The sequence below is a fragment of the Neopelma chrysocephalum genome, unplaced genomic scaffold (assembly GCF_003984885.1).
Source record: "Neopelma chrysocephalum unplaced genomic scaffold, ASM398488v2 Primary Assembly neopelma1_96926, whole genome shotgun sequence".
Lineage (NCBI taxonomy): Eukaryota > Metazoa > Chordata > Aves > Passeriformes > Pipridae > Neopelma > Neopelma chrysocephalum.
In genome coordinates this window covers 1,888,308-1,904,367 of record NW_020925569.1, presented here as the reverse complement: position 1 = coordinate 1,904,367, position 16,060 = coordinate 1,888,308, and the positions used below count along the sequence as shown (strand labels likewise).

The following is a 16,060-nucleotide window of genomic DNA, read 5'->3' as shown; positions in this document are numbered from 1 at the left end:
AAAAAAACAACCCCACACTGGCAAGCAGGCTGTGCGGTTCAAACTTTTATTCCAAGGCATTTCAGTGACTAGACTTGCAAGTGCTCACAAGCAGAGTCTCCCAGGGTGCCGCGCAGTAGGGCGATGCGGTGCGAGCGGCGCTGGACGGATCAGCGCCGTAACACGGCTCCCGACGGGCTGCATCGCCCTGGCGGAGCAGCTCGATCTGGTCCTTAAAAACAAATGTTAACAAGCCCGCCTTCAGCCCCGTTCTCACTCTCCCCAACTCCTACAGAACTTACTGTGTGCGAGCAAACGCGGCCTCAACATACCTCAAAAAATAACTGACATTTTATTTAAACAGAAAAAAAACCCCACACTGTTACCAGAAGTATCCTCACGTTCAGTTCCCTCTTTTTTTTTTTTCATTTTCTTTTGTCCCACATCTGTGTCTCTTTGTCCTCCATTTTCCCTCACTTCTTACAGTCTCTTACCTTTGCTAACTGCTACCCTTATTCCTGGAAAACTTTAATTTTTAAGCATTTACCCTGTTCTAGTCTTAGGGTTCAGCCACAACTGATAGCATCACAATGGCCAAAATATTTGCACACAGAAGGTATGTGGAGAGAAAGGGAGTCCTTCTGTGCATAAAGCACTCTTGCCAAAGGAAAGCTCTAAGCTTCTAAGCTCTGTAGGTGCAGAGCCTAACAAAAAGAACTTGAGAAAATCTGAGATAGACAAAGTCTCTTACCCCTTCCAGCAGCAAAGAGGTAGATGCAGAACTGCTTTTCACGTAGACTGAAAGGGGAAATTTTGTGGGCAAATCCTCATCAACTCCTTTTGTTGGCAGCCCTTTATGCAAAGCACTGGGGTGTTCTCATGGCTGCTACCAGCAGGAGAACAAATCATTAACAAAGATCAGATCAGTTGGATACACTGGTTAGGCTATACCTGGCTTATAGAATGGGAGCTTGACACCCATGCTAATGAATTAATGTAGTGTGCATTCCTTATGTAGAAAAAAAACCCAGATTTTTGATGCAGCTAAATGAAACGGTAGTGATTTTTAAAAAAATATCCCCATAATCCCTAAACTAGGCAGGTTCACCTTTAAAAAGGAGAAATCTAAATTAAACATGGCAAAGGTACATTGTATCAAAATACATTTTTATCCTTCTCTATTCAGCTCTTTGCCCTGTAGTGTAAGGGCCATTTGTGCGTGAAAAGTCTTGTTGATCCTCTTCATCCAAATCCAAAATGTCTGGGATATCATCTGACTCTGAAGACAGGTCTGTAATAGTGAAATCTGGAACCTGTGTTGGAATGAAATTTCAATCAATTTAAAAGTAAAACTAAACAAATTTGTGCAGTACTCCTCTCTGAAGTCATGACACAAAGATGCATAGCATCTCTAGAAATCAGACCCAATATACTGAATACAGAGTAAAATATGCTCAGTCACATATGAAACACATAGCATTAAGACAGACCAAACACTGCAAGATGCAGATCAGTTGCTTAGAAAACAGGATTTTATAGTAGATGTAAGTGTAGAAGGCCCTTCTGGAAGATTTTACTGTGAGGAGATTAGGGATTTTCACTTAAGAAAGCTTTCCTCTTTGGCCAGAGACAGTTTTAGATATTTTCTCTTCTTGCATTCCAGAGAAGCTCTCCCTGGCATGAGAAAAGATAAGTTCTTACGGACATGTTTGAAGCCCGGTAGGGCCTGAGACGATAAAAGTCCCGAGAACAGCAGGCATATCTTTTCCTAGGCCTGGTGCAGTTTTGTGCTGATATGTTAAGTGTTCTTGACTCTGAAAATAAATTCTCCTAAATCCTTCCACTGCCTGGTATTTTGGGGGTAGCTGTGCGGTTTTGACCCTTACATTAGAGATGGAATAGAGCTGAACTCAGTGGACTGAATTTGGTGAAACTGGTAAAAGTGGTGACTGGAAAATTAAGAAAGGAGGTTTATAAAATTATTTTGCCTTTCTTCTTTCCATAAAGGCAATGGACTATATTCAGTAATCTGCCCTGAGGAGATTGATACGGATTGCTCTGTACTACCCTGCCTGCCTACTGAATTAAACCTTTCCTGAGGAAACAAATACTTGGAACTGCAATCTCACTTTTGTCTCTGTTTTAACTACATGTGTAGTATTCTGTACTGTTAAGCAGCACCAGGTTTCAGAATTGCCAGAGACATTAGTGGATACATGGATGTTACAGACTTCTAAAAATGTTGGCTAAGACACTTAGGAGCTTAAGTCCCAACCCTTAAGTCCCCTTAGTAAGACTTAGATTACTCAGGCACTTCTGAAAAAGGGGATATAATTAAGCAATTTACTCATAACCGTAAGTTTTTTACATCAAGTGAAAAATGCTTACATCTGTAGTTTGATTAGTAGTTAGTTTTAATGTTGGTGATGAGACATACTTGGAGCCAGATACAGTTTCAGCAAATAACAACTGTTGCATGCTGAAAGGACTTTGGTTCTGCATGTTCAAAGCAGCAACAATTTGCAGGTTTCTATGCATTTCTGTAACTTGATCTCAGTGCTGACTGGAGAAGCAGTTTTAATCCATTCCCTAACTGCAAAACACCTTATGACTTACTTTTATGAAAGACAGTAGGCAAGAAAAAAGCTATGCTGTGCCTGCTTTGAAGACATGTGAGAAGGGCAGAGAATATGTCAAATTATAAGGGGATTACTGTTTCAGCTACCAGGCTGTACACAGCACGGAATCACTGCATGCGAATCACTCAGTTTCTTACGGAGTTGGTAAGTCATAGGGCACCAGGGACTTAGAAATATTAATTATTAATTAAAACTGAGTTTTAGAAGAACTTAAGCAGTGTGTGACTTTTCAGGCACTACTGTTGACAACCTAAACTTGATCAAAATGAGATCTGTAATTTTTGCCTCAATAAAATCAAAATCAAAAGGCACTAAGAATGAGGGAAACACATCTTTCTACCAGGAACAATTATCTCGCATCTTTCTGCTTATGGCAATTTACCTAAAACTCTAATTACTCAACTTAGAGAAATCAACAAGTTTTCCCACTATCAGTATATGACCCTGTATTCCATACTGTAGTATAAATCAGGGTATCTTAACAAGACTAAGGCTAAGTAGTCCATATACAAAACCCTTTAAAAATGTGCCTGAAGGAATTGTTTAAATTAGTTGGTTTATTCTTTATTTACGCTGAGCAGGACACATAACCACCTGTGTCTGATCAGTGAAAATTTTCACTATATCCTACATTTAAGAGGCTTTTACTTATATCCGCGTTGTTCTTACTGATAACAGAATAATCACTGAAATTTAAGTTTGCGCTTTCCTCATCTCCTTAATGCATGCAGTAAAAGCACCTGACTCCTTTAATGTACCAGTAAGATTTTCACAGCCATGAAAGAATTTCAAATTGAAGTGTATGTCAGCATCAGAGTAAAACAGAGTGGATGTCAGTATGATTTATCTCAGTTTTGAACATGCTAAATTGTATTACAATTGCACATTCTAATATCTGCACCAGTCTAACTAAATCAATGCAAAGCTCTTAGCATTATGGGATTGCTTAGGTAAAGGACCTTCACTTCCATACCACTTTTCACAGTTGACTTACTGCTTTGTTTCAACTTTCTATCAATTCTTGCAAGAAGCATAAGATACAACCCTTCTTCATGCTATTTCTCCACAAGATGCAGTTAAATCATTTACATAGAAAAGTGCAAAACTTGCAAAAACCTTACATGGAATAGTACAGAACATACTTCAGTGTTTTGCTGTCTTCATATACAAACATTAATGTCAATACTAACAACTTTGATCAATGTTTTCTTGCTAAATATGTTTTCAGAACTGAGCCACAGTTCGCTCTGGTTTTGTGCATTTTCAAAACAAAGCGCCTATTTTTAGTCATCAGAGACTGTATTATCCAAAAGAAGTGAAATTGCCACCTTAATACTAACACAAATAAATTTAACAAAACACTATGCAATACCTCCAGCAAGTTGTTGCATGTAAAACTTTCTGATCGTGCAAATTACTAACAGATCATGCTTAAAATGTTTAGTTCTGTTTCCTCTTTTTAATTAGATGGTTTAAATAAGTTTCTCCTTGGTAGTTATGCTTTTTTTTTTAAATAACAAAAATAATTCATCAATTGTTCCCAAATCCTTTCACCTATTTTATTAGCTATAAAATATTATTCTAACTTGAATTCCAGAAAATATTAATGCAAAAAAATTAATCTTGAAGAATAGATGACATTTCAAAAGTTTTCCACCTTTCTTTAGTTTGAGGCAAACCAGCTGCAACTCCAGTTCTTACATAAATCTTGTAATTTGGCTTTGGCCAATGCTATAAATATGACGTTTGCAAAGCTTGCATACCATATGGAGTTATTTACAAATGCTTATATTTAGAGCTCTTGTAGAAAAGGATTATTTGCAATGAAAGAATAATAGTTCTCTGTTGATTCACCTAAAAAGACGAAGTGTCAATTGGCATGAACAATTTTTGAGTGATCTCTTAAAGAGAAACAGTATCTGAATTCTAAATAAATGCTAAATAGCCTAGGTAATTATGTTACTATTTTAACCTTTATCTTCCCAGGTTATGTATGGCTATCAGCCTTTGACAGGCTTCCATTTCATCTAGTTTATCTGCCTTGCTGCAAATAGTTAAACCTATTTCCTATCATTTTCAACACATATGGTCTTACCTTTTTTAGAAGGTAACTTCACAGCTCAGAGAAACTTCACAACTTTCTAGCTCAAGCTATATCCTCAAAAGTGATTTTGGACTAAGAGCAAGCAAGTTTCTGTGCAGTGCACTTGAATTGTTTGACACATGCAATTACAGAGAAACAGGTAAGATGGCAAGAAAATTCATGAGCAAACTCTGCTCTGGTTTCCCTCCTTTATTTGAGAGGAAGCACCTCAGCTTCAGTCAAAAACAACAGCGGCAAAAAGAGAAAGATGACTTTGGAAGGTGTCTGCATCATTCTTGCCTCCAGTGGGCATTTTAATAGTTGCTCTCTCTTGCTGCACTACAGATAATAAGTTCTGTCTGTACAGCTGCAGTTAGAGTGTGGGGATATGCTATGCTAAATTACCTACAAGAAGATACCCACACAAGCTCCAGCTGCAATTCAATTTAAACATTCAGTGCCGTCTGTATTAGCAGAGTATAATAATCTCAATCCAGAGAATTTTATTCTATATAACAAATCAAGAATATACTTATTTGCTGTTAGTCAGTACTTTCGTCCACTAGGGAAGGGTTCCTAATTCTATTTGGGGAATGGGGGGTGGATAAAACTTAAAGCACTCGGTGGCTGGGCAGCATCAAACAAAACAACCACTTATCACAATAGCACAGCACAGAAACCTACACAGAGCATTTCAGTCTAACAGGCTATAAGCCCAGCATTTAACCAGGCACTGCTGTTTGCAGCCACCAGTTGTAGGTCAGCTGTCAGAAGTCAATGAACTTCACACAGAAGCAACCTAATAGTGCATGGTGAGGGAGAAGTGCTTTGAAGGTCTAGGCTGGTATCAGTTTCCCTTGCTTTCTATTTCAACTGCTTGCTGAGGCTTAGTAAAGCTGGACAGCCATGTAATGGTACGAACCAGTAGCACAACTTAAGGTTGAATAGAGAGATGTACTGCTTGTTCACTAATAGCAGATGATGCTGTTTATTTCTCAATCCTTAAAAAAAAAACAGTGAAAAGTTTCAGTATTTTATTTGATTGATCACCTCAAGATGAAGTCCCAGAGCACTTAGATTTTAAAATGTATAGAAGAATGGGAATCCCCTTCTTTAAACATCCAGCTGCTCCCAGACCTAATTAGTTCCATTCTGTTGCTGAACACATCTACAACAGTGGATGGAGATAAAGAAGGATAGTCTCTGGCTGGCTCATGCAATAGTTAAAGCAAACTTTAAAAGAAGTTATTTGCTGAAAGCAATCCAGAAGTCTTAACTCAGGCACTAATTGGAGAAGAATATCTCATCCTCTCATGTTAATTTTATGCTAAACAGCTCCCCTATATAAAGTAAATATTTAAAGCAGGGAGGATTATAGATAACACTTCTTTAATTATGTTGTTACAATTTGTTTAATATTGTGCTTAAAAAGTCTTCCTCACACTTCTAGGCCAAACCTGACTTAACAGCTAAGCAATCCCTCTCACAGTAGATGGCTAGATAACAGGTAATTTGTGCCAGATGGAGGTATTGTTCCATGCAGCAATGTGCCACTATGTGATAAGCTTCCTTTGAACTCCATTTGCTTTACACTATTTGGTGACCTCTTTGAAAATGGTGGCCAGCATTGCTACGCTAAATGATTGCAACTCAAAAGGTGTACAGGGTATGCACTAGGAACACAGATACAACTTACCTGGAGAGCCCCAAACCAAGAAAGCTTATTTCCTAGTGACAATAATTCTTTTCCAGTGGAGGGATTCACAGTATTTACTGAGGAAAAATTGTACCTAAGTAGCTGAGGGTTAATGTACATTTGTCACTCAAGTTCAAAGGAGGTTAGATAAAGTTAAACAAGTTTAAACTGGTGTTGCAGGTGAGAAGTATACACTGTTTATAGGTAGCCAACAGACAGCTAGCAGTTTCATGCACACCGAACACCTACTGTGAAGGGAGGAGAGGGTTCTTTTGTGCATATCCTTCTTTTTTCAATATTAAAACATCCAGTAGCTCACAGCTTAGATCATCATTAAAGGTGGACAACAGCAAGGACCAAAAAAAGCAGCAGTAAAGCTAAGATTCAGTGGAGGGATGCACACAGACTCTAAGGGAGGAAGGAAATGCTGCAGCAAACCTTATCTATCTATAGATACACAAACACATTTTCAATGCACATCTACCTCATTTGCACGTCAAGCTTGCTTTCTGCTAGACCTGGTTTGAAGGAGTCACAGAAGAGCAAGTTACTCTGTTTTAAAACACCACTGAAATGGAGACAGACTTTGGCTACTAAAGCATTTATTACTAACATACAACATGAATTACAAAAGGATGCCTATAAAAAACACACACATACAACAGCAGGCATCTGGGTACAAACAGCATGAATGAATACCTTTATACTGCATATGAAAAAAATGTATTGATAATTATTTGGTCCACCACTGGAGCAGAGTACCCAAGGAAACGTTCAAAGAGCATCTGGACGACACTCTTAATCATATGGTTTAGTTTTAGGTAATCCTGCGAGGAGCAGGGAGCTGGACTTGCTGATGCTTATGGGTCCCTTCCACCTTGACATATTCTATGATTCTGTGGTCAAGTTACTGTGTTAAACAATAGTTAAGTTTATTTTAATGTTAACACTGTCACAGCATTTAAATCCAGCCAACTTGTTCAGAAACCCCACTTTCAGCTTTGGCATCCTGCGCTCACAGAACTTTTGTCATGAATTGTGTAGCAATAGAGTCTGAGACAGTCAGATCCATAATTATCAAAAGTGTGATCTGCAGCAAACATAGACTGAAAGCATATCTAGCTAGACTGCAAGGCTTTTAAATGCATTTCACAGTATTAAGGCTTTTATAGCCTTCTGGTAGAGATCAAAGAACAAAACAAAAGCTTTTAGCTAGGGTAGGTTTCATTTATACTAATGGTATTAATACCACTGATAAGCATAGTGAGGTTTCTCGACAGACAAATAAGGCATCTTGACAACTGTAAGCTGACAATACTCAGGCACTTGAGACAGTTTGAGTTTTTAGAGTGGCTACACAGGACAATACACAGCTTATATGTAAGAGTGTCCTGTCTCTGTAGATTCCCCTACTCCTATATTTATGGATTTTTCACCAAGGCTTTTTTGACAGCTACACTTGGTAAGGTCACTCGCTTTGTCAGTCAGCAGAGTACATGCATGCTATGCAGTTTATTCAGTAGTGTGTTCAGGCTGTTTGTCTTTCTGGCTGGAATTTTTCTCCCTTTCACCTTTGCTCTCAGCGTGCTGAATGCCAGGCAATTGTGGGTAAAAGGGACCTACCAGCCAGTTGAGAGGCGTGTTGTTAACAAGATAATCCATCACATCATCCAGAGACTCCTTCATTTTCTTCAGCTGTCCTTTACTAGCTGTAAGAAAGCTGTCTGATAATTCTTGGAAGGAGGATGCAGACCGAAAGCTCTGGTAGACATCACCTGCCATTGACCCAACACTGTAAACCTGATCCTGCACATTCTGTGGCAGCCCCTGTAGGCTTGAGACCAGTGTGAGGCAAGTGGTCTGAAGTTGCTGAGTGAGGCTCTGTGCAATAGCTAGAGTTCTTGACTCAATGTACTAGAAAGAAAAAGTATAACAGCATATTAGTGTCTTTTTATGACTGTAGCAACTTTATGTTGCTCAAGATACATGAAGAAGCAAAGTAAAGGGGATATAAGTGAAATAAAGCTATAGCAGGTAATAAAATGGGCGTTAAGTCTGAAGAGTCAGAGACTTATAAGTATTTGATATCTCTTCAGCACTCAAGTACTTTGTGAACAGAAACATTGATGGCTTCTGCCTAGTGACAGACAAGCAGACTCTTGTTTCAGCTCCGGATAACAAGTCACAGCAGGTAAGCATATTCTAATCAACGAACCACTGTTTAAAGCTATATGTAGGACTACTTGAGTTTGTGTCTAAGACTGCTTTATGCTGACAAATTGTTATTTCTGGTCTGGGCACATCAGATAAGTGAGTTCTAGCTGATTTACATGTGGACATCTCAACACAGGTTCACATACCAAACAGGATGAGCATTCTCATGAGAGGAGAATGAACCCTAGAATGTTTGCAGGAAGTAGGCTCATTTAAGAGCTTAGGTCCCCTACTTTTCATTAGTCAACTGCCCTGAGCTTCAGCATCCCGATTTCATGTTTGCACATAAGCTTCTCTGATGCACACTTCAGGGACTGTTAGTTTTCCATTACCTTCACAGTATACAATCCATTTATATCTAGTGTACATTTACATCTATTTACCTCAGCACTACGCAGTTCACCACCGTCATTTTGGCCTGTATTTTTCTTCCATTCTACCCAGGATTGATAAAGCTTTTCCTGAGCACCAAGAAGTTTCTTATTGGCACTATTCACATTCTTTCTGGCATACTCGATCTGAAAGACAGCCAAATAAGGAAGTAGAGCAAAGAGTCCAAATAGTTCCTTTAGGGCTACTCTACCTTGACTGTTTTATAATCTTCTTTTTAAATACATCAGAAGTTCAGGATAAAGGACTTTGGGAGTATAAGAATGTGTTTCTTCTCTTCAAAGAACTGAACACTGGAAGCAGTTTTGAGACATTACATAGTGTTCCCCTCTGCCTCAACAATTTCTCCCTCCCCCGCTGGCATCCTACAGAAGGAATTGAAAGTGTACAGGTGGCCATGACTCTTTATGTGCAGTTTGTCCTGTACATAAAGGTACATTGTTAGGATAAGACTACTGAAGTACCCAGAAATGCTCAGAGACAGAACCAGCAAGAGCAGCAAGCCCCAAAGGAATCTGACATTTTTTTAACAAAAAGGACCTAAAGAACTGAAGTCTGTCTAAATTGCAAAACACTTGTCACTGAATCAAGTGTCAAACCCAGAACTACAAAACATGAATACAATTTTAAATATGTCACTTTTATTTCTGCGGTGCTTACAGTTACAAGCAGCTGCACAATCGCAGCTCAGCCTGATTTAGGACATCTCCTGAATGGTGATGAAAATCTCTTAATGGCAAATGCTTTGTATTTAGAAAATGCATTTAGTGTGAGGCAGCAATTCCAGTCTTCCTATTACTCTTTCGGCTGTTTTCTTCACTCTAAAACTATGCCAAAATTTGCTTTTTATACATCAAGTGAAAGCTCAAAACTTACCAGACTAACAGTGTGGTGGAGCTGAGAGATTGTTTCCTGGCTTTTCTGTTTAGCATCTTTAACTTTGTTTAAGGCTTGTTGGTAGGCACGTGTGCGGAGTTTTGAAGACAGAGATCCTAATCTAACATAGTAGCTTGGCTTTTGAACTCCAACTTCAAAACCTTCAACATTTGCAGCTTCTTTCTCTACATATGTTGAAAGGAAGCAAATTGATCACTGGAGGAAAACTTAAAGAGGTCTGAGACAATTTTATCTGTGTCGTAACAGCTGAATACTGAAGTTGCTGAGTAGTCCTTTAGCAACAAGATAGATCACCCTACATGGAAATCCTTACTTTCATTATGTTTCCCCTGTGAAGATGTCATTACACCCAGAAAGGCAAAAGGCGGCTTAGGAAGCACATGCTCCCTCCCCACTATACATAAGCAACAAATGGATGATTGCTTCCTTCTCGCTAATACAAACATTCCAACAAAATAAAAGCTTCAATTGGTCTTACCTAGTTCTGCTTCTGTAAGTGGGAAATACTGGTCTACAAGGGTCTCTGATTTAGTGAGAGCACTGTCCACTCCACTGCTCACCATTTGCACCACACGACTTCTCAGGACAGTGTTAATGCTCCCATTGACAACTGACTTTGTCATTTCTAAGCTGTCTTGCATTGCTTCTTTAGTCTTGCCCACAACTCCAGTGATTGTGTGAGCAACAGATTCCTTGGCACCAGTCACAGTGGTTGTTACAGCTTCTCTGGCTCCAACAACTACATCCTTGGCATTGGCAACAACCTGCCGTAGGAAATACATTGATTCACTAAAAATATTTATTGGTGAGAGCTACATAATCCAGGAAATAATAAATTTATGCTAAAGGTAGTAAAAGTATAGGTTATCTAGGAGAAATTCTGCCCTGAAAACATATGTCCTGAAAACATATGTACAAGACACAACAAGATATGACTGCCATGCAGCCTTCAGCTCAAAACACTTCAGGGATTGTAATCCAATCACTATTTTATTCACACTGAGCAGGAAAGAGACAAAGACTTGAGTGTAAAAAAATGACACCCACCAGTGAACTGCACCTATAGACAGTGGTGTCAAACGACGGGAAAATTTAAAGTAAAAAATGCTTAATGGCCTCACAAAGGCATCAAACAGTTCGACAGCTACACCTTTGACTTCCTCATTGCTTTAAAGCTGAGATTCAGGCATGGCTTTTTGAAATCTGTCTCCCTGGTTTTCAGTGATAACAAAAAAGAAGGGTGTATGATTCTTCACCTTAGCAAATTTACATGGAAAGAACTTACCTTATCAGTGGGTTGATTCAGTATAGGCAGCCTCTCTTCAATTTTGTCTAGACCTATACATGCATAGTTGTTGGCAACTACAACTATAAAAGAAATTACAAGAGTTGGCTTTAATTATTTTTTCCCCTGGTATAAATAACTCAAATTGAATATTCCTCTTGAAACAGAACTCATGCAACACTCTTAAAAGTAGTTTCCTTCCCCCTTCAGTGAGATTTGAGGCAACAAAGCCCAAGAACAAGGCAGATTTACAGTGCCAGAAAAAAAAAATCACTTGTAGGAAGAGAAAATCCATTCGATAATTTACAAGCAACTATTAGAAAAAGCTGAAACACCCTGCCCATTGCCATATCATGAAACCAGGCTCTCAGGACAGCCTTGCGACACAGTTTCCAAAGTAACCAGTCCTCAGTGTGAGGAAGTGAAACAGTAGCATTTGAAACCAGGTGAAAGGCAAGAAAGGTGTTGAGCAAGAGATTACTTAATCATCCTGCGTATCAAAAGGAGTCAATCAGTTTAGTACTACAAAAGATGGAATCTGCTTTCGCTCTGCACTGTTTTTTTTTAAGTCATACCCATCTATAGTCAGTTACTTAGACCAGGCAACAGGTTTAGTCAGCTACCCGAGACAGCACTCCAGACCTGCATGACCATGTTAAAGTATAAGTGCATCTGGATATATAAAACAATCAGCTGAACTGAAGTTATCAACAGCTTCATCTTTGCCTTACTTTGCGGTTCCAGCTTCTGGATGATAGGCATAGCACTTGTCACAGCTACCGATGTAATTGTCTTCACTCCTTTCTCTGCTACCTCACATACTGACTTCAAATAAGGATGGTTATCCTTAGTGGTGATGTAAGCTGTAGAGACCATATCATAGGTGGAGCTCACCAAAGGAAGGTTGACAACCCTCAATACAATATTCTGTTTAAAAGAGAAAGGGGTTAGCTGACTCCTATTTTTCTGATCTAGACAAAAAAAATATGGGACTAACTCAGACATACCTGCTGTGGATCAATTGCTGCCAATGCCATTTTTTCAGGTCTTGAACCTTACACAGTCTGTGAAAGAAGCATATACGAGTGATGGTGTTCTCATATCCACTTTATCTAAGCACCAAATTTGAAAACAACAACCTTCTTGTGATCCACCCCATTTAATGGGATCAGAATGTTCACTTCTTGCATACAGGAATTAGATTTTATTGTAACAATTTAGAAATCCAAAACTTGGTTTAGGCAACACAAGCATGGCACATACACGAGATAGGCTTTGAGATACAGCAGTTCATTGCTGAATAACCAGAGTTACCAGCTGGTGGATTCCTTCATTTTTCTAGAAGAATTAAGATACAACTGGGTTTACCTGTTGAGCCAGGCCATAAGGCACTAAAATCTAGTTTAGGATGTCCAAGTCAGATGAAGAATCCACCGGCAACATCTTTAATCAGATTACATCTTCTGTAGGGAGCCCACCTAGGGCTCACACTTGTTCAGTTTGCTTAAAAGTTAGCATTTCTATAACACACAGAAATATTACCCATCCTCCACTGAAACAGGTTGCAAACACTGGTTATTCAACAAGTCTACATCACTCAACATGTATTCCAACATGTATTCCCATGGAGAAAATACTAACAGCTTTCCCCACATGAACCCTATAAAGGAAGTGGTATTGTAGTACCACATAACAAGAGAACACAGAAGCACATTGTCATCGTATCACACATGTAGGGTGAACTAAATGTGCAAGAAGCACTTTTTGCATTGATAATTTCACATGACATTTAGGTTCCAGAAGAACCTGTATAAATGAAGGTAACAAAAAGGCAAAGAGTCCATTCTCAAAAGGACTGTGGTTTACAAGGCCTTTTGCTAGCTTTGTCAAAGAGCCAACAGCAGTTTTCTGTCTCATACGTATGACAGCATCAAAAGGAGTGTGTTAATATTCCCCTTGAGGTAAAGTAAAACTTTTCCCCATTACATAATGGGGAACAAGGACAAAGGCATGCTGTTAATATTTTATAGGCATATTTGCACATATTAACATACACGTGCCATACAGTAATGCCTGTAATGAGATTAACCACTGTACATGGAACACACAAGCAGGTAACAGACAAGGGTTACAGCAGTAACAGAGAAGTTTTCCTTCCATTTATCAAGAACTGAAATATCCCAGAAACATGTTCTATTTCTCACATAGCATTACAAGTCAGATTATTTGGAGCAAAACTGAATTTCACTATGAACTGCAAAGCATGCTGCATAATAGAAGAGGCTAGCAGCACAGAATCTGGAATGGGGAACGAGGAAGGGCCCTTACTTCAAGGATTATTCAATATCTGTAATGAGTCCCACAAGATCCATCCACACACTAGTCACTAAACCATTGGAGTTAGCCCCTGAAGTTATTCCTGCTCTTAAAGAAGATGAAGATAACTAGGATCTTGCACGGTTTCAGAGATCCCTTGAAGAGGTTTAGCCTTGGCAAAAGTCAGATCCGCTTCTCTGGAGCAGGTGAGTAAGACGCCTGGAATCGAAGTCCAAGCATATTTCAGAGACAGCAAAAGATTCTAAACAGGAAAGCACACTGAGCTACGTCACAAACTTAATATCTACTTTTTCCCCTAGCTATGGGAAGAAGTGAAAGACCAGCAAGCAGAACGACAGCCATGCAGAACCGCCACGGCGCCCGCCCTGGCTCACCGCTCTACCCCAGGCAGGAAGGCGCCCCCGTTTCTCAAGTGCCACCACGGGCCGCTTCCGGGATGAGGCTTTTCAACGCCACTCCCGGGGGCGTTCGAGGATCTCGAGACTTTCTGGTCCCGAAAGAACTTCTGCCAGCCTACCAAAACCCATTGGGACGCGGGGCGAAGGGCTCGCGAGGGCAGAGGCAGCGGAGGCGGCCCTGTGGCGAGCGCCGCACCCGGACCCTGAGCCGCAGTCCCCGCCCGCTCCGCCCGAGGCTCCACCATATTGCGGAATTAGCGCCGCGGGGCGGGCGGGCGCCGAGGGCTCTTGCGGCCGGCGAGAGCCGGGCTGGAGCACCGGGGCTGCCGTACTCACCCGGGAGGAGGGAGCAGGGGCCGCCGCCGCCGCCTGGAGCACGGGCAGGGGCAGGGGCAGGGTCAGGGTCACGGGCGCCGCCGCCGCCGCCGACTGGGGAACCCCGGCCTCGCCCCGCTATTTCTGGGGCGTCACCGCCGGCGCGCGTCACCGCCGGCGCGGGGCGGGGCCCACACGTAGTGAGCCCGCGGCGGTCAGCGGGAGGGCACTGCCGCGGAGTCCGAGAAAGGAGAGTGCTGTGCGACTGGGCTTGCAGAAGGGCACGTCACAGAATCACGGAATATGCTGAGCTGGAAGGGACTCGCAAGGGTCACCGAGTCCAGCTCCTGGCCCTGCGCAGGGCAGCCCCAAGAGTCACAACATGACAGCATTGTCTAAATGCATCTTGAACTCTGTCAGGCTTGGTGCTGTGACTACTTCCATGGGGAGCTTGTTCCAGTGCCCTTTTTCTAATATCCAACCTAAACCCTCCCTGGTACAACTTCATGCAGAGCAGAATAACTGGAATAAAACAGAAATTTTCACTTCTCTGAGCTGATTTATTACACCTCTGCTATGATGCATACCAAACCTTTACAGGCACCCCACTCCTTTGATTACATTGTCGTCATCTGAGACCTCCTTTTGTTTCTCAGTCACAGTCATGTGGCTTCTCAAGTGTAAACCGCTCAGTGTACCCATGACAACCACAAAATAAATTAACCCCTTTTCTCAGGAGTGTCTCTATTGAGAATTCTTGAGTATTCCAGGGATTTATTTACTAATGTATATCATCACTATTTGTAGTACAGGAACACCTATGACTTGCATAGCCCAGGGACACACTCTGCCAGAAGGTAGTAATTAGAGACAGTATCAACCCCTCAACAGTCCTTGGCAGGCTAAGTATTTATATTCTGGACATGTTTTTCTTCACATCTAGGTGCCTTTCTGTATTTGATGAACTCGGAGAGGCTTATCTGAATTTCTGGAAATCTAGGAACTTGCCTCTTGGGATCATTGCATGGGTTATGGCTGGGGGGAAAGCTGGGGGGAGAAAGAGGATGATGTTACCTCTTGGATGGACCAAATATCTTAGAACAGAAGTAGGTGTGGTCCCAGCCAAGACTGAAGAAGAGGAAGGCAGGACAGCATCAAGTAAAGCAGTAGAAACAGATAATGCAAAAACATGCAGCGCCAGCCCTTGCTAAAAGAGGAAGGCAATAATAGTAGACCCTACTCTTCTTCTCCATGAGGCAAAGGCAGATGTTTAAAGTCACGTAATGCATCTAATGAAAGAATTGTCATTCTTTCAATTCTACAATTACTACTATAGAACGTAAGTCAACCTACCTATCCTTAACCTCAGAAAAAAAAATAATTAAAAGATATGAGATAATGGATAAGACAATGAACTTGTCTATCCTCCAGTGCATCTCTTTTAAACTCATTCCCTATCTTCCATGATAGGGAATAGCTCAGGTTTCAGCCTCACAAGCTCTGTAACACAGCTCTGCCAGAGATAGCAGTGATAGATAGAATATGGGTCCTTCAGCTTTTCTTACAACTTTAGTACACCCAAATGGAGGAGCTGCTGGGACAACAACCCCAGGGCTCAGCAGGGTTGAGAGGAGCCAGAGCATGACCCTGCTGTGGCCTCACTGGGGCAGGGGCTGGCAGCCCTGCAGAGCTGATGTGGCAGGATGCAGGAGGGTCTGGGGAAGGCTGGGCAGGGCCAGTAAGCCTGGTCAGTGCCATCAAGGCCTGACCGACAGTTCCAGCTGGAGACAGGTATTTCCACTTCAGCTGTGAACCTCATGAGACAAG

The 16,060-nt window shown here is 41.1% G+C and overlaps 1 protein-coding gene and 1 non-coding gene across 5 annotated transcripts; one reads left to right on the top strand and one right to left on the bottom strand.

The window, feature by feature from the left end:
- Positions 1-32: 32 nt before the first annotated feature.
- On the bottom strand, positions 33-14,300 carry PLIN2 (perilipin 2). Of its 4 annotated transcripts, none has more exons than XM_027670719.1 (9): positions 14,255-14,300; positions 12,191-12,247; positions 11,915-12,110; positions 11,184-11,266; positions 10,377-10,662; positions 9,878-10,062; positions 8,995-9,129; positions 8,021-8,311; positions 33-1,292 (listed from the first exon to the last, which is right to left on the bottom strand). In XM_027670719.1, the coding sequence occupies exons 2-9, from the start codon at positions 12,218-12,220 to the stop codon at positions 1,158-1,160; spliced, it is 1,341 nt and encodes a 446-aa protein (XP_027526520.1). In that variant the 5' UTR covers positions 12,221-12,247; positions 14,255-14,300; the 3' UTR covers positions 33-1,157. The 4 variants fall into 4 exon arrangements, with proteins under 4 accessions (XP_027526520.1, XP_027526521.1, XP_027526519.1 ...); XM_027670720.1 differs by lacking the exon at positions 14,255-14,300 and adding an exon at positions 13,895-14,011; XM_027670718.1 differs by lacking the exon at positions 14,255-14,300 and having other exon boundaries at positions 12,191-12,650.
- A 1,364-nt stretch (positions 14,301-15,664) lies between these two features.
- Positions 15,665-15,774, top strand: LOC113960888. The gene has a single exon (XR_003532132.1). It is a non-coding gene; the product is annotated as a small nucleolar RNA SNORA5 (small nucleolar RNA).
- The last annotated feature ends 286 nt before the right edge of the window (positions 15,775-16,060 follow it).

What these genes read in the sequence shown, in the direction of transcription:
- PLIN2 (XM_027670719.1), bottom strand. Translation starts at nt 12,220, where the DNA reads ATGGCATTGGCAGCAATTGATCCACAGCAG. An exon ending in GTGAACTGCGTAGTGCTGAG is followed by an intron (nt 8,312 to 8,994) that starts GTAAATAGATGT and finishes TTTTCTTTCTAG; the next exon opens with TACATTGAGTCAAGAACTCT. An exon ending in ACACGCCTCTCAACTGGCTG is followed by an intron (nt 1,293 to 8,020) that starts GTAGGTCCCTTT and finishes ATTCCAACACAG; the next exon opens with GTTCCAGATTTCACTATTAC.